Here is a 22,265-nt window from a genome sequence, read left to right on the forward strand (position 1 = left end):
TCTTACCTGTGAGCTTTGGGGAGCTTTGCCTTGGTGCTGCTGTCAGGTCTTAGTGGTTGTTGTTTCCGCTGGAGACTAAATATTGATATGAGGCAGGAGAGGAGGAGGGAGGAGAGGGAGGCCCCAGACTCCCTTTGTGTGAATTTTAGGGAGCCCTTTGTCTTCTCTTATTACATCCCATATCTTTAACTCCCTGTTTGGGCCCACAGGTACAGAGGTTTGTCTATGAGCTAATGAAAGCAGATTCACACCTCTGCTCACACCACATACAGCACAGCATGCGCTGAAGATTATCGGTGTGATTAACAAGATATCGGAGCTCACGCTCGAGTGATTAAACAAGCCATGAATGACACAGCAATTCCCTGCTTCTGTAATTAGACCACATATGAAGCTATATATTAGACTGTACCTTGAAGTTCTCAATAGAATCTTCTCATTTTTTAATCTTCTAATTTCATCTGATCTTTCATTGTTGAAATTCTTCCAAACATTTCTGGTTCCAGATCTAGACAGACTGCGAAACTAACCCACAATGGCAGTGATAACTTTATTTACACAGCACTTTTATAAATACTTTACAGTGAAATACAGAGTAAAGCACATTAAAAACATTGTTTTTATGTAAGTGGGCTTTTTTCTTTTAAAAAATCATAATACTCACTGGTACAGTTTGCAACAATAGCTGCCTGTCGTGTGGACGTCCTCTGGGCCCAAGGCCAACCTTGTATTTAATTAAGTGTATGCGGTGACAATGTGTATTTGTTGTGACATAAAGAAAATATTTCAGTCACGTTTGACCTTTAAGGTTGATGTTATCTCCACTTGCTCTTTAGCAGGGCATGGAATCTCTCACTTCCAGCTGACGCCAGCTGTCAATAAGAGGGCCGGGGAAGTTATCAGAATGGAAATAATCTCAGCTCTTGTCAGCAGCTGTTGACCCTTCTTTTATCTCTTAACCTTTCAAGGAGCTGTTATTACTGGTGCTAGTGGATGGCTGTGATGAGTGCTATGCATAATGTATGCGTGTGTGTAAGTTGCACAATATTAAACAGTATTATATTGTTAAAGTTATACAGATAACATTTAATGGGACTATATATCAGTAGGTTTGAGTGGTGGGATTATACTTAACAGAGTTTTAATGCATTCTTTTTTTCTTTGTTACTGTACATACCATATCATTATTATGACCTAAAGTAAATCGTGCTACAATGTTGAAGGCAGTTAAGCTCCGACTCCACAAAGAAGCAGGGACATTCTCACTTGATAGGCTGTGGGATAATATCTGTCACTCTCAGGAGATTTATGTGAGACTGAGATCAGTGTGAGACCATCATCTGCTACAGTTGATCCAGGCTGCAAGCAATAGCAGCACCCTGAAAGCCTCCGTGGCTGTTCTCCTCGATCAAGTGCCGCGTTCTCAGCAGGAATTTCACACAGTTATCTTTGTCCTCAAAGTTACAATGCCATTTAAACGGGGCTGTAACCATGGGGCCAGCTTTTGCTAGCTGCTGCCTGATAATGGGAGGTGCCTTTTACAGTAACCTTTGCACAACACGACCGATTCAGTGCGATGCTGAGCCCTCTGGTGTGTGTCATCATCATTGCCTTTCAATGAATCTCAAGCATGTCACCTGTGGCAGACCTCTGTCTGTGTTACTCCGCACTTGTCGCCTAGTTGAGCTCAAATGCTTATGCTCTTTATTTAGACTGACTCACTCAGTATGTGATGTCTGTTTTTGTTACCACAAAGCTCATTCTGTGATAACTACACACAATACGATGCCTCTCCCTAAGCTCCGAGAGTAATTGAGAACCATACATAACATACTTCTCTAAAATATCTCCCCAGATACGTTGTGCGCCGTCTTTTGTGTTTCAGCAACATCCTTGGGATGGGAAAATATTCAAAGGATGCTCTTTTGCTCTAAGCAGGGATTACATGGTTACACATTTTTCACTAAGGCTTTATTTGGGGTTATTTTCACACTTTTTCTCATTTCTGTTTCCACTGTTGTTTCAGTTTTTATTTTTTATTGCAGTTAGCGTTTGTTTTTGGTGGGTTTCGTAATTACTATTATCTAAGGGTGTTTTTGTAAATTTGCACAATTTTTAGAAAAATAGATAAAACATAAAAACTACTTCTGGCTGCACCACATATTTGTTTTGGCAGTTTTATAGCAGATACTACAAACTACACGCAAAGCATTTTTTATAATAATTGTTTTAAATTGCTAAATGACCTATATTTTGTAAGTACAAAATTTTGCTTCAGTTCGTTTTCATTGTTAAAGTTATTATTATTAGTTACTACTACTACTTATTATTATTTTTATTTAAATGATTTTTTTCACACCTAGTTTATAGTTGGGTTTTAGACACTACAACTACCTTGGGTTTCATGATAAATAGATAATGCTGACTTATTTATGTTTCAATCTGTAACTCGCTTATTTCTGATCATATCAGAGTAAATTATTCAAAGAATACACAAACAAACAAAACTGATACATAATAACTAACTTAAATCGCCTCCACTCTGAATTTTAGCAAAAAAAAAAAAAAAAAAAAAGATAAATTCAGTGTTGTCATCTACTTGTCTTACACTACACTGACACAGACACACACAGGGGGTTTTAAAACGGGGGTTTTTCCAAATCCTTTTTTATGAAAAAAAGGATAGCACTACTAAGAGCACGCCAAGTACAAGAGTTTATCCAAAAAGTCTAAAATGTTGTAGAAAAGTTGATGACAGGAGAAATCTTTTTTCAAAATCTCATGTATGTGTGGGCAGGGCCTTAATAAGGATTTCATGATCTTTGTTTTTTTTTATTTAATTTTATTTAATCACCAAGTATAACAGTGATGTGCACAAAGAACAGCTTTATGTTAGTATTTGTCCTATAATGAATATATATATATATATATATATATATATATATAAATATAAATATATATATCTTAAGGTTTTACTAAAATATATTTTTGGTAAGGGTTTTTAGACCCCTGCAGGATGTGTGTAATTGACACATCATTTAAATACATTTAAACATTCTTCACCCTGTGCTAGTTCTGCCTGTCTTAAATGAGGATGTCGCTGTTCGGTACGACATGTATTGTTCCTGCAACACAAGCACACTTAAGGGATGATGACAGAGGAATTCCTCCCCATGTCTATTTAAAGATTGAATTGTGGTCCCCTGGCTGCTTGAGGATACCTATGATTAATCGCCGCACTGCATGCATGGAGCTCCTAATATGGCCTCGTTGGGAGACTCCATCACTGATAAGACTCTATCCCGCTGATTTCTATATTACCCTCCACCACTCATTAACCACCTCCCTTCACTAACTCCCAGCCCAACCAGACACAAAAACATTCCTGGGCCTTAAAGCGCTCCTCCATATTTGGCAGAGGGGCTTTGCTTATAAGGAGAACTCATGGTGAAACTCCAACAGGTCACCATTCTATCTCAAGGTAAGGCGTGAGGACGGGTGCTTACAAACAGAGAAATTAGATCTTGATGCTATAGGCTTATCTGTGCCGCAGACCAGTCTCACCATTTTCCATTATATCTTTCCTCAGGACCAGTACACCTCAGTCTTCTCAGTAAGGATAAAGGTAAGCGTGTGTCCAAATGGACACTGGAGAAAAATGGAAATATAACGTTATATAAAAAATTTAGGAAAAAAAATCTTTATCTGCAGCATAAGTAATTTGTCCCTTTTTGTTGTACACAAGGTGAAAAATGGGTGATGCTGCCATGAAAGAATTTGGGGCAGCGGCCCCTTACCTGAGGAAGTCAGACAGGGAGCGTCTGGAGGCCCAGACTCGCCCGTTTGACATGAAGAAGGAGTGTTTTGTTCCTGACCCCAGTGATGAATATGTGAAGGCTTCGATCACCAGCCGTGATGGGGACAAAGTCACTGCTCAGACTGAGAAAGGGAAGGTGAGTGATTTGTTGGCACAGCTGCTCTTCATACAGCTGGTTTCCTAACTAAGACCAAAATGGTGTGAACTTATTTTTCCTTTAACAAATGTAGTATAGATACAACCAGAAAAGTCATTTTCTCCATGACACAGCTGAGCTCAGCTGAACATATATATGAAATTTTGTTTATTTTGTCAAACACACTCAGAAGCAAGAGTACAATAAAAATATATTTCAATCAACCTTTTCCCACTTAGGATAAACTTTGACACCTCAAGGTAATTATGTGTACCATTTTTAGGACCAAGTAGTAAAAGGTACAGCTTTACATAATTTCTTCTATATTTTGAGATGCAATATCAGCAGACGGTGGCTGTAGCCCAGGAGGTAGGGCAGGTCATCTACTAATTGGAAGGTTGGCTTTTGGTCCCTGGCTGCTCCAGTCTCCAGTATGCATGCCTAAATATCCTTGGGCATGCATACTGAACGCCAAGCTGCTCTCTGATGTGTTCACAGGAGTATGGATGTGTGTGAAAGTTAGATTTTCCTTGGGTGTAGAAAAAGTGCTTGTATTAATCGGTGAATGAGGCTTTGAATGCTTAAGTAGAAAAGTGTTATATAAGAAATTTACTATTTTACAGCCTCTGTTTGGCTAAAACACACACACACACACACACAAAGAAAAATATGTAAAATATTTATTTTTTCCTTAAATGTTAAGGTTCTTATGCAAAGTGGATGAAAAGCATTTAAAAGACTCCAACAAGTTCACACTGTAGCCTTGCAGCTGCGAGGATCTGCATTAAGAACTTCCAGACTAGCTGGTTAACTCTAAGACATGAAACGGATAAAGCTTTGAGTCAACAATAAGACTAGACAAGAGCCAGTCCAACCATGAGTGCATTTATGTAATGAATGGGTACTTTTGCAGCCTTTTTAACAAGCCAATTTTTGTATTGTCACATTAAAGTGGATAGCCATAATTAATTATGGCTGTCAAAGGTACAGCAGTCCTCCAGTGTACTCCTGTTCACCGCACTGACCTACTGTGTCCTTTTTTGCAGACTGTCACAGTGAAGGAGTGCGATGTGCACCCACAGAACCCGCCAAAGTTCGATAAAATTGAAGACATGGCGATGTTCACCTTCCTCCATGAACCAGCTGTGCTGTATAACCTCAAAGAGCGTTACGCAGCGTGGATGATCTACGTGAGCTGACAGCACAACACGCTAACTGCCCTCCCACAAATTCTACATGTTTAACACTTTGCTCTTCTCTTTTCACCAACTATTAGACCTACTCTGGGTTGTTCTGTGTGACTGTCAATCCCTACAAGTGGCTGCCAGTCTACAACCAGGAGGTGGTCGTTGCCTACAGAGGAAAGAAGAGGAGTGAAGCTCCTCCTCATATCTTCTCCATCTCTGACAATGCCTATCAGTACATGCTAACTGGTAATTTACCTTCCATTGTTGAAGTTTGTTGAAATTAAAATAAGATTTTGTAGTAAGAGTTGTCCTAAAATACTTATATGTCCTGCTCTTTTACAGACAGAGAAAATCAGTCAATTCTCATCACGTAAGTCATTCATTTTGACTCCGTTTGTTTGATCTTGGTAATTACAGTAAATCATACAGTGAGAATTTTACTAAGTGGCATCTGGAAACCTTTCAGTTTTTGCTGACATGCTCGATGGTCTACTTAACCACAGGAATATTAGCTTAAGTGGTACTTTGTCAGTTTAGTATGTAAATGAAGTCCTTGAACAGAAGATCTTAGTATGATATATTGGAAAGATTTAATGTTGGCATCATTTCATTAATTTAATAGGAAAGAAATTCAAAAGAAGGCTTTAAAATGTCGCTAATATCTCTAAAACAGTTAATACGTATTGCATATTCTAATGAACTCATATAGTGCTTTTCACTTGTTGCCATAGACAAATCAAGTACAATGAGAGAGGGTGGCTTATTATAGAGATGATTGGATTATCTACTTGAGTTCAAGGCGAGGCAACGGGAATAGGGTCTGAGTCCATTCTGGCTTGCTTTGGTGAGGGACAGGCTGACAGATAGTTAGGTAGGAATCTCTGTGGACTGTAACGTTTGCAGGCAACACTGTCATCTGTAGTGAAAGTGGGAGCTGTTGGAAGAAAGTCTGGAGAGGTGTGGGTGAATGAGAGCGAGACAGGCGGAAAGGTGAACATACAAGGAGAAGAGATAGCAAAGGCAGATGAATTTAAATACCTGGGGTCAACCATCCGAAGCAATGTTTTTGTGTACAGGAGAGGCGAACAACAGAGTGCAGGCTGGGTGGGTGGAGACGAGAGCCAGGGGCGATTTGTGACAGAAGGATTGCAGCAAGAGTGAAAAGGAAGGTTTCCAATTTGGTAGTGAGACCTGCTATGATGTATGGTGAATAGTTTTAGGTGGCAGAGTTGACAATGCGAAGATTTTCTTTGGGAATGACCAGGATGGCCGAGATTAGAAATGAGCACAGCTCAAGCTAAGCAGCTTGGAGACAAAGTTAAAGAGGCGAGACTAAGATGGCTTGAACATGTGCACAGGAGGGATGGTGGATATACTGGAGCTGACGTGCAGGGAACAGCCAGAAGAATAATGTGTCCTGTTTGTTTGATCATTCTATTTGTGTTTTCAGTGGAGAATCTGGTGCTGGGAAAACTGTCAACACCAAGAGAGTCATCCAGTACTTTGCCAGCATTGCAGCTGGAAGTGGGAAAAAGGACACAGGCTCTGAGAAAAAGGTTTGAATCTTCAATTTACAGGATGTAGAGCTTTTCCTGCAGTGTAAGTGTTTTGAATAAAGGTTTTTCTTTTTTTTTCTTAGGGTACTCTGGAGGATCAAATCATCCAGGCTAACCCGGCATTAGAGGCCTTTGGGAATGCCAAAACCATCAGGAATGACAACTCCTCCAGATTTGTAAAGTTTTGTTCATAACAGTAACTCATTTGATTGTTGTTTTTATGCTTAGGCTTGTACTGTATCTATTTGTCTTGAGTTTAGACTAGTCAGTAATCAGGCAGAATGAAACTCATGCCTGGAGTGTTACCCTTAGCCCGGATTTTCTAGATGGAAATCTATGTGGGGAGGCTCACCTTTATCACTTTACTAGTTACACTTCCGTCACTACCTGCAGTTACCATGTTTCACAGCTTGGTGAAGTTGTCATACTTCTGAAAGTATAATGTGGTTCCTAAATACTCCAGGTATACAGTAATATTCTGACACTTGGGCTCTTAATGTTTTTTTCCTTCGTACATTGCAGGGTAAATTTATCCGAATTCACTTTGCAGCCAGTGGGAAGTTGGCCTCTGCTGACATAGAGACATGTAAGTCCCTTTCCTGTGCTTTCATCCAATTTATTTCTATGTTCGCAATGATCAGCTACCTACATAATGCAAACATCTTTACAGATCTGCTGGAAAAGTCCCGTGTCACCTTTCAGCTCAAGGCTGAGAGAGATTATCACATCTTCTATCAGATCTTGTCTCAAAGGAAGCCTGAGCTTCTCGGTAAATAAAAACCTGAGTTGCGAGAACCAGCAAAAACACTCCTGTAGAACTAAAATGAAAAATCCAACTTTGGTTCTCCTTTTCAGAGATGTTGCTCATCACCAACAACCCTTATGATTATGCCTTCATCTCTCAAGGAGAGACAACAGTAGCCTCAATCAATGATGCTGAAGAGCTAATGGCCACTGATGTGAGTAGAAATGCAACAATAATATGCAACTGTGCCGCTATTAAGTCATATTAGTTCAATTAATACTTTGGGTATTCTACATTTAAACCTGACAGGCTGTAAATTCAAATAACACACAAAAAAATTCACTCCAGATGTCAGCTTTAACTTTATATTTCTTTTAGGAGTATTTATAACCGAGTATCATTAAATCATGAAATGTGAGCGAATACAACTTGAATAGACTGGATTAAATATCTGATGTCAGATGACAGTCCTAGTTTAATGCAGGATTTTGAAGGCTCAGAGAGCAAATACCATGTTATCCCCGGATCTTCCCTGTAACTCTACACTGTACACTCTGATACTATGTAAAAATAAGTAAGAAAATACCCCTTTTCTAATTTAGGATGCCTTTGATGTGCTGGGCTTTACTCAAGAAGAAAAGAATAGCATTTACAAGCTGACTGGTGCCATCATGCACTATGGGAACATGAAATTCAAGAACAAGCAGCGTGAAGAGCAGGCAGAGGCAGATGGCACAGAAGGTGAGAGGAGCTCTTTCAAAGCCTGAAAGTTAAAAGTGTCAGTATCTGATGCTTACATTGAAAGAATTAAATTTGCATGTTTTTTCTTCAGATGCGGACAAATCCGCTTATCTGATGGGCCTGAACTCTGCTGACCTCATCAAAGGTCTCTGTCACCCAAGAGTCAAAGTAGGAAACGAGTGGGTCACCAAAGGACAGAATGTACAGCAGGTAATAAGATGATCAACAGCTGAATAAGGTTTACATTATGGGTTTATCTGTAAATTCTAAAGCTACAGGGGGATTTCTGCATTAGGTGTACTATGCTATCGGTGCACTGGCTAAAGCAGTGTATGAGAAGATGTTTCTGTGGATGGTGGTGAGGATTAACCAGTCCCTGGACACCAAACAGCCCCGCCAGTACTTCATTGGTGTGCTTGACATTGCTGGATTTGAGATCTTTGATGTAAGAATCCTCAATTCAACAACAACAACAACAAAAGAAATAACACAGACAGGACAAACACTAGTATTAAAAACGAGTATACTGTTGTCACTTTATTTACAGTTCAACACCTTTGAGCAGCTGTGCATCAACTTCACCAACGAAAAACTGCAACAGTTTTTCAACCACCACATGTTTGTACTGGAGCAGGAAGAGTACAAGAAAGAGGGCATCGAATGGACTTTCATTGACTTTGGCATGGATCTGCAGGCCTGTATCGACCTGATTGAAAAGGTGAAACATTGTACAATTACATGTTCAGCTAAAACTAATACAAATATAGTCCTTAACAAACACTTATACTTTCTGTCCTTTAGCCCATGGGTATCATGTCCATCCTTGAAGAGGAGTGCATGTTCCCCAAAGCCAGTGATGCCACCTTTAAAGCTAAGCTCTATGACAACCACCTGGGAAAATCCAGCAACTTCCAGAAGCCCAGAGTTGTCAAAGGAAAACCAGAGGCTCATTTTGCCCTGATGCACTACGCTGGGACTGTTGATTATAATATCAACAACTGGTTGGTGAAGAACAAGGATCCTCTGAATGAGACTGTTGTGGCATTGTACCAAAAGTCTACAGTCAAACTGCTTGCAACTCTCTTTGCAAATTATGCAGGAGCTGACTCAGGTAGGTTTTAAAAAATTAGTAGCATCTTAGTTTACAAGTGATTATTAAAGCATCATGTAATAAGCTACTGGCCCAACCCTCCCCTGCCCACTTTCCCACAAACAACAACTGTATCTTACAGCTGAATCTGGTGGGAAGGGCAAAGGTGGAAGCAAGAAGAAAGGTTCTTCCTTCCAAACTGTATCAGCTTTGCACAGGGTAATATCAGTATAATTTTACATATTATAAATTGGTTAATAGAAACATTATTCCTGAATTTAGGATATTAAAAGTCATTTCGAATTGTAATGTATTTTGAAGGACAATGGCAATTCTTTTCTCTATGATGTGCTATCAGGAGAACCTGAACAAGCTGATGACCAACTTGAGGTCGACTCACCCTCACTTTGTACGCTGCATCATCCCCAACGAGACCAAGACTCCAGGGGCCATGGAGAACCCTCTGGTGATGCACCAGCTGCGCTGCAACGGTGTGCTGGAAGGCATCAGGATCTGCAGAAAGGGTTTCCCCAACAGGATCCTCTATGGAGATTTCAAGCAGAGGTATTGCATTCCACTTCTTGGTCATGTGTCTTTTCAAAGAGAGATTTTAATCTCAAAGAGCTTTTGGGTTAACTGATGTTTATTTAAAGAAGAAAAGGATCACATATTATACAATTCCTTAAAAAATTATAATACTAAGCTCCTAGACACTTACACCTGTGATTTTACAGATATCGCATCCTGAATCCTGCTGCTATCCCTGAGGGCCAGTTCATCGACAGCAGGAAAGGAGCAGAGAAACTTCTTGGGTCTTTGGATATTGATCACAACCAGTATAAGTTTGGTCACACTAAGGTATCAAAAAAGTCTATCTATCTATCTATCTATCTATCTATCTATCTATCTATCTATCTATCTATCTATCTATCTATCTATCTATCTATCTATCTATCTATCTATCTATCTATCTAGTAGATAGATAGAGAGTTTGAAATATCTGGTAAAAAGTAAAAGTAATTCAACTCTTCAACACTAATACATTAATGTCATTCGTGCTTCTTAAAGGTATTCTTTAAAGCTGGTCTTCTTGGCCAACTTGAAGAGATGAGAGATGACCGTTTATCCCTCATAATCACGGGAATCCAGGCTCGATCAAGAGGTCTGCTCGCAAGAGTGGAATTCCAGAAGATTGTTGAAAGGAGGTCAGACAGACTTAAATATAAATAAGCTGAAAGGAGCAAAAAAACTGTTATTGATCATAATGAGTTTGGTTGTACTAATGGTTGATCTTTGACAGGGATGCACTTCTTGTGATCCAGTGGAACATACGTGCCTTCATGGGGGTTAAGAATTGGCCCTGGATGAAGCTTTTCTTCAAGATCAAACCTCTGCTGAGATCTGCTGAGGCAGAAAAGGAGATGGCCAACATGAAGGAGGAATTCCTAAAGCTCAAAGAAGCTTATGCAAAATCTGAAGCTCGAAGAAAGGAACTAGAGGAGAAAATGGTGACTCTTCTCCAAGAGAAGAATGACCTGCAGCTCCAAGTTCAGGCTGTAAGTCTAATCACAGTATTCCTTATACACTCAGCCATGGATATTGTATCTTATACGCTAATGAATATCATCAAATATTAGGAGCAAGATAATCTTGCAGATGCCGAGGAAAGATGTGAGGGGCTGATCAAACACAAAATTCAGATGGAAGCAAAAGCCAAAGAGCTCTCTGAGAGGCTGGAGGATGAGGAGGAGATGAATGCAGAACTGACTGCTAAGAAGAGGAAGCTGGAGGACGAGTGCTCCGAGCTGAAGAAAGACATCGATGACTTAGAGTTAACTCTAGCTAAAGTGGAGAAGGAGAAGCATGCCACTGAGAACAAGGTACGACTAATTTGATATTTCTATTTCTGACAACAAGGGTATGAAAAAGAGTCATGTGTCTAACCTGTGCACAGAATTTGTAATACTATCATTTACCTGCAACAGGTCAAGAACCTTGTTGAAGAGATGGCTGCATTGGATGAAATCATTGCCAAGCTGACCAAGGAAAAGAAAGCTTTACAGGAAGCTCATCAGCAAACTCTGGATGACCTGCAGAGTGAGGAAGACAAAGTCAACACTCTGACCAAGGCCAAGGCTAAGCTGGAGCAGCAAGTGGATGATGTAAGAATTATAATGAACTTACCCACTTTAGTTTAACTTTTTGATTGGTGAACCAATTTCCTTTGTATTATGGAGACATTAGTTTGCTTCTTTCTAATAACATTCAGCTTGAGGGTTCTCTGGAACAAGAAAAGAAGATTAGGATGGATCTTGAAAGAGCAAAGCGAAAGCTGGAAGGAGACCTGAAACTGACCCAAGAGAGTCTCATGGACCTTGAGAATGACAAGCAACAACTTGAGGAGCATTTGAAAAAGTAAGCACATTCACATCCTAATAGTTCCAAACAGATTAAGTAAAGATATATAAGTAGTGCTATAAGTGATCTAGCCCTTCCTTCTTCCCCACAGGAAGGACTTTGAGCTCAGCCAGCTTAATAATAAAATTGAGGATGAGCAGGCCATTGCCATTCAGCTTCAAAAGAAACTGAAAGAGCTTCAGGTAACGACTTACTAATATGTGATGCTATCACTGGTTTAACACTTATTAGTGAGCAAAGTCTTTAACAGTGATTTTGGTCTAGGCTCGTATTGAGGAGCTGGAGGAAGAGCTCGAAGCAGAGAGAGCTGCTCGAGCCAAAGTGGAGAAGCAGAGAGCTGACCTGGCCAGAGAGCTGGAGGAGATCAGTGAGAGGTTGGAGGAGGCTGGAGGAGCGACAGCTGCCCAGATTGAGATGAACAAGAAGAGGGAGGCCGAGTTCCAGAAACTGCGCAGAGACCTCGAAGAGGCCACTCTGCACCATGAAGCCACTACTGCCACACTCAGGAAGAAACAAGCCGACAGTGTTGCTGAGCTGGGAGAGCAGATTGACAACCTGCAGAGAGTCAAGCAGAAACTGGAGAAGGAGAAGAGTGAGCTCAGACTGGAGCTGGATGATGTGGTCTCCAATATGGAACATATTGTGAAGACAAAGGTGTGCTAAAATCATATTATTTGGTAATTTTTTTCTCCAGTGTTAACATAGCCATGTTGACATAGATATAATACATGCATATTGAACATTTGTGTTGAATTTCAGACTAATCTAGAGAAAGCATGCAGGACACTGGAAGATCAAATGAATGAGTACAAGACAAAGTTTGAAGAGGCTCAGCGCTGCATCAGTGACTTCAACATGCAGAAAGCAAAACTTCAAACAGAAAATGGTATATTTTTCCTTTACTACAACCTACATGTAGCTGGTTTGTATGATAGAAAACACTATCCACTTCAATTTTGTATAAAAGTGTTTAAACCTGGAAAACTCAATTGTTATTCTGAAACCAGACAAGGATTTTTGTGTTCTTTGGGTCTGAACAATAACAATCTACATTTACCATAACATTAGGTGAGCTCTCCAGGCAGCTGGAGGATAAGGATTCTTTGGTGTCTCAACTCACAAGAGGGAAAATGTCCTACACTCAGCAGATTGAGGATCTAAAGAGACAGCTGGAAGAGGAGACCAAGGTGAAATAAAGTTTCAGTGCCGGCTGACAGCACCAGACAGTTATTTCCTAAAAACTGTCACCGCTTCATATAACTTTCTTTTAACAGGCAAAGAGTGCTCTGGCCCATGCAGTGCAGTCTGCTCGCCATGACTGTGACCTGCTCAGGGAGCAGTATGAGGAGGAGCAGGAGGCTAAAGCTGAACTACAGCGTGGCATGTCCAAGGCCAACACTGAGGTGGCTCAGTGGAGGGCAAAGTATGAAACTGATGCCATCCAGAGGACCGAAGAACTAGAAGAGGCCAAGTAAGAGTCTGAAATTTAAATAGATGGTTTATTATCCTAAAGAAACTTTACCGTTCGTCTATCAGATCAGCTTTTTGTTTGTATTATGTTCCTACTAAAATGTAAGACGAACAAAAAGTTTGTCTGTTGGATGACCAAGCAGCCACTTGTAGCAGTTGAATTCACAGTTTAGTTATCCACCACACAGCTGCGTTTGAATTAAACAGCTCTGAATAATGATTTCTTAAGGAAAAAGCTGGCTCAGCGTCTGCAGGAGGCTGAGGAGGCTGTTGAAGCAGTGAATGCTAAATGTTCCTCTCTGGAGAAAACCAAACACAGGCTGCAGAATGAGATTGAAGATCTCATGGTGGATGTAGAGAGGTCTAATGCTGCTGCTGCTGCTCTGGACAAGAAACAAAGAAACTTTGACAAGGTGAAACACACTGAAGTGTTTGTGACAAAAGTATCAATAGGCAAGGTGGCTTCTAAAGCCTTACACTAGAAAAAATCTCAGCACCCACAGGGGCTATTTAAGCTGAATATAAACACACGTAGTGCACAGTGTGGTAGTTTTAAAAATCCACAACAGGCTGCCCCCTTCTGAGCACGTTTGTTAAGATTGAATGTGAACGTTATAAATGCTGTCTTTCCTTGAGTACTGTTTTTAATATTGGAATAAGTGGTTTCATCAATCTGGCAAACGCAGACTTATTGTTGGCCTTTGTTACACTGCAGGTTCTTTCTGAGTGGAAGCAGAAGTATGAGGAGTCTCAGTGCGAGCTGGAGAGCTCCCAAAAGGAAGCGAGGGCTCTGAGCACTGAGCTTTTCAAACTGAAGAACTCATATGAGGAAGCTCTGGATCATCTGGAGACCATGAAGAGAGAAAATAAGAATTTACAGGGTAGGATCTGCTGGTGGTGTTTGTGCACAGGATCTGTAGACACAGCAATAAACTTTAAAGTCATCCTAATCGCAGTGTTTGACATCCCATAGAGGAGATTTCTGACATCACTGAGCAACTTGGTGAGAGTGGCAAAAGTATCCATGAACTGGAGAAGTTACGGAAACAACTGGAACAGGAGAAGAGTGAGATTCAGTCTGCTCTCGAGGAAGCTGAGGTACACGCTGTGAATAATTAATAAGACATTTTTAAGTAAAACTACCTGCCATTATGTGTAATTCTGCAACTTCTTGCCCACTAGGCCTCTCTTGAGCATGAAGAGGGTAAGATTCTAAGAGCCCAGCTTGAGTTCAATCAAATTAAAGCTGATATTGAACGCAAACTGGCCGAGAAGGATGAAGAGATGGAGCAGTGCAAGAGAAACCTGCAGAGGACCATCGACACCCTGCAGAGCTCTCTCGAAGCTGAGTGTCGCAGCAGGAATGAGGCTCTGCGGCTGAAGAAGAAAATGGAAGGAGACCTGAATGAGATGGAGATCCAGCTGAGCCAGGCCAACAGGCAGGCAGCCGAGGCCCAGAAACAGCTTAAGGCTGTTCATGCGCATCTGAAGGTAAACTAAAAAAAGTGAAATAATTTTCAGATGTTTTACATTTAAACTGGGTATAAATTTTAATGTGAATAATGTTATCTCATCAAGGATTGCCAAATTCAGCTGGATGACTCTGTTCGGGCCAATGATGACCTTAAAGAGAACATTGCCATTGTTGAGCGACGCAACAACCTTCTTCAGGCTGAACTGGAGGAGCTGAGAGCAGCTCTGGAGCAAACGGAGAGAAGCCGCAAACTTGCAGAGCAAGAGCTGCTGGATGTCAGTGAGAGAGTGCAGCTACTGCACTCACAGGTGAGTTCTGTTTACTGCAACCATGCAGATGTATGAATACTTTTTCTAAAGTGCAGATGGACACTTTTTCTCATATTCTTGCATTGCATACCTTAATAATATACAGAATACCAGCCTGATAAACCAAAAGAAGAAGCTGGAGGCTGATACATCCCAGCTTCAGAGTGAAGTGGAGGAGTCAGTGCAGGAGTGCAGGAATGCAGAGGAGAAGGCCAAGAAGGCCATCACTGATGCTGCCATGATGGCAGAGGAGCTGAAGAAAGAGCAGGACACCAGCGCTCATCTGGAGCGAATGAAGAAGAACATGGAGCAAACCATCAAAGACCTGCAGCACCGCCTGGATGAAGCTGAGCAGATAGCCATGAAGGGAGGCAAGAAGCAGGTGCAGAAGCTCGAGGCCAGGGTAAGAATCACAAGTACACAAATGTGAAAAATCACAGGTATTTTTTTTTAACTTAATTTAGTTTACTGTCTTTTAGTTGATGCGTTTTTATTAAAATTGTAATAAATGTTTATACTTAATGTATGCAGCTTTGAAATTTGTGGTTGACCAGAGTCTTTGTAGAAAATGATTTTTGCATCTTTTCAGGTGAGGGAGCTTGAGAATGAGGTGGAGTCGGAGCAGAAGAAAAGCAGCGAGGCAGTGAAGGGAATCCGTAAATACGAGCGACGCATTAAGGAGCTCACATACCAGGTCTTTTTTTTTTAGACATTTTGATTACATAAATAATTAATATTCATATATAATCATATACTTTAAGATAATTGACTCAGTCAGTAATTTCTCAAATCAATTATTATTATTGTGAAATCTACACAAATGAAAACCTGCTATAGTTAATTTTGTACATTGATTCAAGTTTCCTTAACGTCAGCAGCAAGTCCAGGGTGTGACTCTTATTAAAGAATTTAATATCTTCACATTTTTACCTTTACTGTGTTTCAGTTTCAGCAACAGGAAGTTAATAGCACATTTAATGTATAGATGTGTGATATGAGTAAAGGGGTCTTACTTGACATAAAATATTAGACGTGCTGCTTTATCTTAGGCAAATATACATTTTCAGCATATACCAGTCATAGGAGTCCTCTTATCTTGCCCCTTTATACACAGATTAATAAAATAATTCCCACAGAGTTTTCAGAAATATTACAAAGGTTCATTATTTTCTCTCATCTGTCTCCATGGCTTACTCAGACTGAGGAGGACCGCAAGAATATTCTGCGTCTGCAGGATCTGGTTGACAAACTCCAGCTCAAAGTCAAAGCCTACAAGAGAGCTGCAGAGGAGGCTGTGAGTTTATTCCTAACAAAGTTGTCTCTAATAAGTTGTGCACTTTGATTTTTTCCTCTTTCTTTTAACCTAAATATTCCTTCCCATACATATACTTTAAGTTTTCCCAGTTTTAAACATAGCTGTTCGATACATGCCATATCATATTTTTGCTGCAACACAAACATTTTGGCTACATCTGTGCCTACACCTTTTATTTTACGATCATGTGGCTTCAAGAAACGTCGACTCCCCCATGCCTCTTAATATTGTGAACTGTGTTGTTTTTGAATCCTGTAGGAAGAGCAGGCCAATACTCACCTGAGCAAGTTCCGTAAACTGCAGCACGAGCTGGACGAGGCTGAAGAGAGAGCTGACATTGCTGAGTCTCAGGTCAACAAGCTGCGTGCCAAGAGTCGTGACGTGGGCTCAAAGGTAAGCGGCTACTCTAGTTTTCAACCCCTGTTATGATGTTCATGATAACTCACCACGTCATTATCAGTTCAACACGATCAATTTCAAGTTGTTTTTATTCTGCAATTTGTAAAATGGCTCATTAAAAAAGGACACAATAAACACATTCGAAGCGATGCTTTAAAAATCCATTTATTTTGAGTTGTATGGTTTGTTTTAGTGGCATTTACATTAGTGGTTGGTTAGTGGTGCAATTTATTTTATTAGTATTATTATTATTTTATTATCTCACAGAAGCCTTCTTCATTTGTCTAATTCAGGTGACAGTTTTCACTAAAAATATGTAGTTTTACATATTTGTTTTTTTACGAAGTTAAAAAATAAAAAATATAACAGTATATGAGTCATAAAAAGGGCGGAGGTTGGATGTAACAAACAGCTTTTAGCTATCTCCTGCCATCCACTAAATATATGTATAGTTCTTTTTAAAGACCTCGTGATTAATTTGTGTGTTTATATATTTCCAGCTTTTGGACAGATACTAATTTGTCCTCTTATGCAGTGAGTGAAGCTTGCTAAAATATTGTCTGTGTTGCTTTACTTACCCATATTTTTACCTTCTTAAAAACAAACAAATTAAAACAACAACAACAACAACAACAACAACAACAACAACAACAAAACAAACAAAAACGTCTAAATTTCCAGTTATAGCACCATAATTCAGATTTGGAATTAGCTAACTCAGTGAGTTAAAGACACACCTTGAGCCTTAAATGTGGACAAGCTTTTCAAGATTTTTCAGCTACATTTCTTGTCTCATGAAACATTCGTGTTGATTTTGTCCAAGCCGACATGATGCAATAACAGAATCCTGACCCACGCGCTGATGTTGTTTTTGCCAAGTGGTTGTTATTCTATGATATCAGTGCACTGGACAGCGATCAATGTTGCGATGTCATCATAGAGAGTCCTGCTGATTTATGTTATTTGCTTATTTTACTTATTTATTCTCAAGCCTTCCTTATTGGTTAGATTTTGCAGTGTGATTTAATAACATTGTATTCTCTGCAAATGAAAATGGTCATTCTTGAAAAAAAAATCAATAATAGTCTAAAATCAAAATATTAATCTTGTAGATTAGAATAGTTGAAGAAAATATCAGTTTAAATGTCAAAACAATAAATTCTTCTTGAGGTAGACACTGATATGATGAATTGAGGACTATTATATATAATATATAATATTATATAACAAAGAATAACAGAACAAGGAAGGTTAAGATGTATTTGACGGGCGGAGGCTTTTACAAATTTCCCAAAAGTGCCCCAAATATCCCAAACTCAAGCACAGCGGCAGACAAAGCAATACTTTATCTTCATCAGTGTCATAACTGAATTTTAAGCCCAGCTCTCACTGTTGGTGCTACTTGCAGTATTTTCAGTGAATTTGTTGAATGTAAGATCATTGCTGGTATTTAGAATTTAAACATGAAAATAAAATAAATGTCTTTTGAGTAAAATGTTATCTATGATAGAAGTAGAGATAAAAACACATTTTTGGCTTAGCTGTAACTTTTTAGCTAGGCAGGTTATAAATATTAGTATAGAATGAAATGATAAGTAGAGACACTCATCAGCTACACTCAACTATGGAAGCCTATGCTTCTCAGTGAATAAAATTCGTTTCTATTGAGCTAATATGTATTTTAATATAACAGTGGTTAGCACTGTTGCCTCACAGCAAGAAGGTCCTGAGTTTAATTCCACCATCAGGCCGGTGTCTTTCTGTGTGGAGTTTGCATGTTCTCCCCGTGTTTGCGTGGGTTCTCTCCCGGTTCTCTGGCTTCCTCCCACCGTCCAAAGACATGCAGTTAGTGGGGATAGGTTAATTGGAAACTCTAAATTACCCATAGGTGTGAATGCGGGAGTGAATGTGAGTGTGAATGGTCGTCTGCGTCTATGTGTTAGCCCTGTGACAGACTGGCAACCTGTCCGGGGTGTACCCTGCCTCTCGCCATAAGACAGCTGGGGTGGGCTCCAGCCCCCCAGCGACTTTGATACAGGATAAGCGGAAGCGAATGGATGGATCGATGGGAATATTAGTTTTAAGACAGCAACTACTGGTGTACTTATTGTGCGACACATTTGAGTGTTGTTAGTCCTCAGTCACTAATCTGTCTCTCATTGTTTGCTTTCTTATCATTCTTCATCACAGAAAGGGCTAGATGAGGAGTGAAACTCACAGACGGCCACCTAAGACCTTTGGGATCTTCTCTATTGGTTCTCCTTTGTCTCCAAAGTAACTGTAGAATAAAGCAAAGTGCATTCAAATTAACGTGTGCTTATTCATTTTTAAGTAGCACCACATAAAGTCATCAATAATAACATATAAAACTTACATTTCACGTGTTCATCACTGACAAAATACCAATGTTTTTGAAGGTATAAAAATTCTATAAAGTACCAAAAGAATTTAAGGACAAACTGATATTAAGTGTAAGGTGTTACCACATTAACAATATGTGAAGCTAATCAGTTTACTAATCACTATATTTTCTACACAGGATCATGTTTGGGGTGTGATGTTAGGTGGGTAACTTCTGCCACCTTGTGTTGAATTCTGTGCTGTTTTCTGATATTCATTCACGGTTGCAGCCGCAAATCTGCAAAGTTTTATTAGCTGTTAGTGGGTATTCTGAAAACATTTTCCACCCTATTTACAATCATTTCATACAGCGTATGCCACAGAAATAGATTTCTGCAAATGCAGATTTCATTCTGTGTGAAGCCTTTAAAACTCAGTCCAGCAAGTGTTTGAGATTTATCAAGCTGACGGTTACTGCAGTAATCAAAGTAGACAAAAATATGTTTAGGAAAAAAATAGAAAAGCTATAATGAGAGTCTGTATTCAAGTAAAAGTGCTTGTATGTCTCTTACTCAGTCTTGTCCCATACCACTGATCCTGATGTCTTAAAATTAGCTGCAAAGCTTTTTTAGTGAAGAGACATCATAATGTGACACGTGTTCAATGAAATACCTGTAACGTTACCACTTGTTGTCTTATGCTACTATTTACACAAGGACCATTGGTGAGTGTGGAGGCAGTGCTAGAAATAGTTACTTTCACTAAGTAAAAGGAGAGAGAAAGAAAATACTCTCAGTTTAAAATACTCCAACAATATGACTGAATAGCAGAAAATGATTGAATAAATATGATTAAAATCTTCCCTAAAACCAGAGGAGGACAGTGTTAGAATCTCTACATGCAGAACAATGAAACAAACACATTATTTACTATATTTATGACAGAATAAAAATTGCATTTTTAACTTTATATCTGTGTGTGTGTTTTTTGTAACACATTATAATCTGGTCAAACATAAAAACACTGTAATTAGTTGAGTATAATTGTTGTAACATAATATCCTGATGATTTAGACCAGGCTGTAATTAAACAACATTGGTTAAAGAAGCCTCGTGTCTAATGCACTAAACAACTGTTGGACATATCTCAGCTTTGCTTACAATCTCTCGCTGTGATATACGGATATTTTAACGCTGTAAAACAAAACAACTAATAAGAATTATTCTTTAAAAGACATCATCAAGTTTCACTGTGCTACTTTCAGAGAAAATATATCACATTAAATCCAAATATAGATGGAAATAAACCATATAAACACACACAAAAAAGAAAATAGAGTATGTCTAAGAAAATAAGAGCACATTTTACAGCAAATGTATTCCTATTTGAATCTTTGACAGGCTTACCGTTCATTATGCATCTGCAGCAGGACAGGAGAGACTGAAGCACACCTTCTTGTGCTGTCAGTGGTTTAGGTGAAAGCTGACCCTGATCTAACACACCTGTCTTTCAAAGGTCTTCACTATTAATGGAGAGATTATAAGAAAATAAGTGAATTGCTTCGTGTTATTCTTTCCTATCCAGACTTTGAGACACACACAACCATCTAAGCTGTGGCTTTGTTTGTCTTTCCTTTGACTCTTTGGGGCTTGACAGCCTTTTAATACCGTCACCTCTGTGCTACAGGCTTCTGTGTGTCAACTACTTAACATCTAGGCCTTTGATGTTTAGAAATACTTTAGGATTATTAGACAGACACCCCCAGCATAAAGTGACACCATTTATTTTTTCCATGAAAGAACAAGTGACCTTACCTTAGAGGGGTTAGGCAGCTAGATGAGGGATGGAAGCCAGGAAGGGACCAAAGAGCAGATGAAGATTTCCACAGGGGCTTAAACAGCTGAGAATGAGAATGAGTCCAACAATGTGAAAGCAATCTCTGATCCACTGGAACACTGCTCTGCACCACAGTGAAGGTCATTCTCATTTTACCATAGGAAACCAAATTTCTAATTCCCTCATTTATTAAGGGCTGATAATGGAGATCTGTCTGCGTCACATAAAGGAGATCAAAATAAAATCTATTCTCTGCTTCTCCCCACGACAATGTTCATCTAATTTTAATGTTCAATAACTGTGGGCACAGAAAATACTTGGCAAAAAACCCTAATAAGCTAAAACTTCCCAGTGCTTAAATGCAAACATTTAGAAAACACCATCAAACAGATACGTTTCAACATATGGAGTATTTTCAGTGATGTGCACCTGTTACCCCCCGTCCATCGTGACATCAAAGAATGCACTTCTGCTATACTGCCGCCCTTCACAATCAGAGAGAAAAAATCCAGACAAGAATTTCACAGGGTTATCTTTGTCCTCAAGGCCAAAGGAGAGGGAACAATGCCATGACGACACTGTGAGACAAAGGGTGAAGACCAAACTGGGCAGAACAGTGGTGAGTGATCCCTGACCTTAGCTCTCACTTGACAACAGCTGCTATACTTTGTTTCAGCAGCAGTGACTCCAGAAATGCTTTTCACCTTCCTTTCACATGCCTGACCTTTGCTGAAGTTTGCCTTTCTGATTAAACATCTTAGCATGAGCAATGAGGCCAAAGCTGTTCAAGAGCTACAATATTTTAGGAGCAAATTAGTCATATTAATTTTGCTTGTCTACTTTGTTTGGAATTTGGAAAAGGGGCATTGAATTGACCGGTGCTAAGTAGTAAAATCAAAGTTACTGTTTGTAACCAGGTTTTGAATGAATTATGAATTATTATTTTTTGTCATAACCCCTGAATCTAAACAGACGATTTGCTCTTGGTTTTGTTGCGTTGCCTTGTATGCAAGTTGTAATCAGGAAAGATTATCAGCTGCTGTAAGCAAACAACCAACACCATGTGACATTAATGACTTTATAGAACGGAGGCTGTAGATTCTTCAGACATAGTGAATATTCTAGTAAGTAAAACCCAGACAAATATAAATATTAAGACTGAAAATATGACTTGAAGTATTAAACTGAATTTCATCAGTATTACAAACAATATATAAAGTTACCCGTTACGAATTGAATGAATAAAATAAGAGTCACTTGATATCAAGCCTGTCCCTGATCCCCACCTCTTGCCCTCCCCTTTCTTTGTCCTGTATTGTTCTCGCCCTGCTTGTCACAAGGTGAATGCAACAAATAGCAGCAGTACAACTTACCCAATTAGGAGAATGCTTTTTTAATGTGTAACCTTTCTCCAAAAATTCAGGCCATATTTG

General features: G+C 39.4%; 1 protein-coding gene across 1 annotated transcript; it reads left to right on the plus strand.

The window, feature by feature from the left end:
- Positions 1–3,752: 3,752 nt before the first annotated feature.
- On the plus strand, positions 3,753–18,909 carry LOC134616290 (myosin-7). Its single transcript, XM_063461037.1, has 37 exons — positions 3,753–3,953; positions 5,000–5,143; positions 5,230–5,386; positions 5,483–5,510; positions 6,591–6,696; positions 6,780–6,872; positions 7,219–7,282; positions 7,367–7,465; positions 7,552–7,655; positions 8,044–8,182; positions 8,274–8,392; positions 8,478–8,627; positions 8,730–8,900; positions 8,984–9,293; positions 9,415–9,491; positions 9,631–9,836; positions 10,007–10,130; positions 10,341–10,477; positions 10,573–10,828; positions 10,910–11,152; positions 11,258–11,434; positions 11,542–11,687; positions 11,782–11,872; positions 11,955–12,344; positions 12,450–12,576; positions 12,759–12,877; positions 12,965–13,161; positions 13,390–13,573; positions 13,876–14,041; positions 14,134–14,258; positions 14,343–14,651; positions 14,739–14,942; positions 15,049–15,345; positions 15,532–15,636; positions 16,141–16,236; positions 16,516–16,650; positions 18,847–18,909. The coding sequence occupies exons 1-37, from the start codon at positions 3,753–3,755 to the stop codon at positions 18,865–18,867; spliced, it is 5,817 nt and encodes a 1,938-aa protein (XP_063317107.1). The 3' UTR covers positions 18,868–18,909.
- The last annotated feature ends 3,356 nt before the right edge of the window (positions 18,910–22,265 follow it).

Source organism: Pelmatolapia mariae, linkage group LG18, assembly GCF_036321145.2.
Source record: "Pelmatolapia mariae isolate MD_Pm_ZW linkage group LG18, Pm_UMD_F_2, whole genome shotgun sequence".
Classification (NCBI taxonomy): Eukaryota; Metazoa; Chordata; class Actinopteri; order Cichliformes; family Cichlidae; genus Pelmatolapia; species Pelmatolapia mariae.

What these genes read in the sequence shown, in the direction of transcription:
- LOC134616290 (XM_063461037.1), top strand. Translation starts at nt 3,753, where the DNA reads ATGGGTGATGCTGCCATGAAAGAATTTGGGGCAGCGGCCCCTTACCTG. An exon ending in ATAAGTTTGGTCACACTAAG is followed by an intron (nt 10,131 to 10,340) that starts GTATCAAAAAAG and finishes TGCTTCTTAAAG; the next exon opens with GTATTCTTTAAAGCTGGTCT. An exon ending in AGAAACTGAAAGAGCTTCAG is followed by an intron (nt 11,873 to 11,954) that starts GTAACGACTTAC and finishes ATTTTGGTCTAG; the next exon opens with GCTCGTATTGAGGAGCTGGA.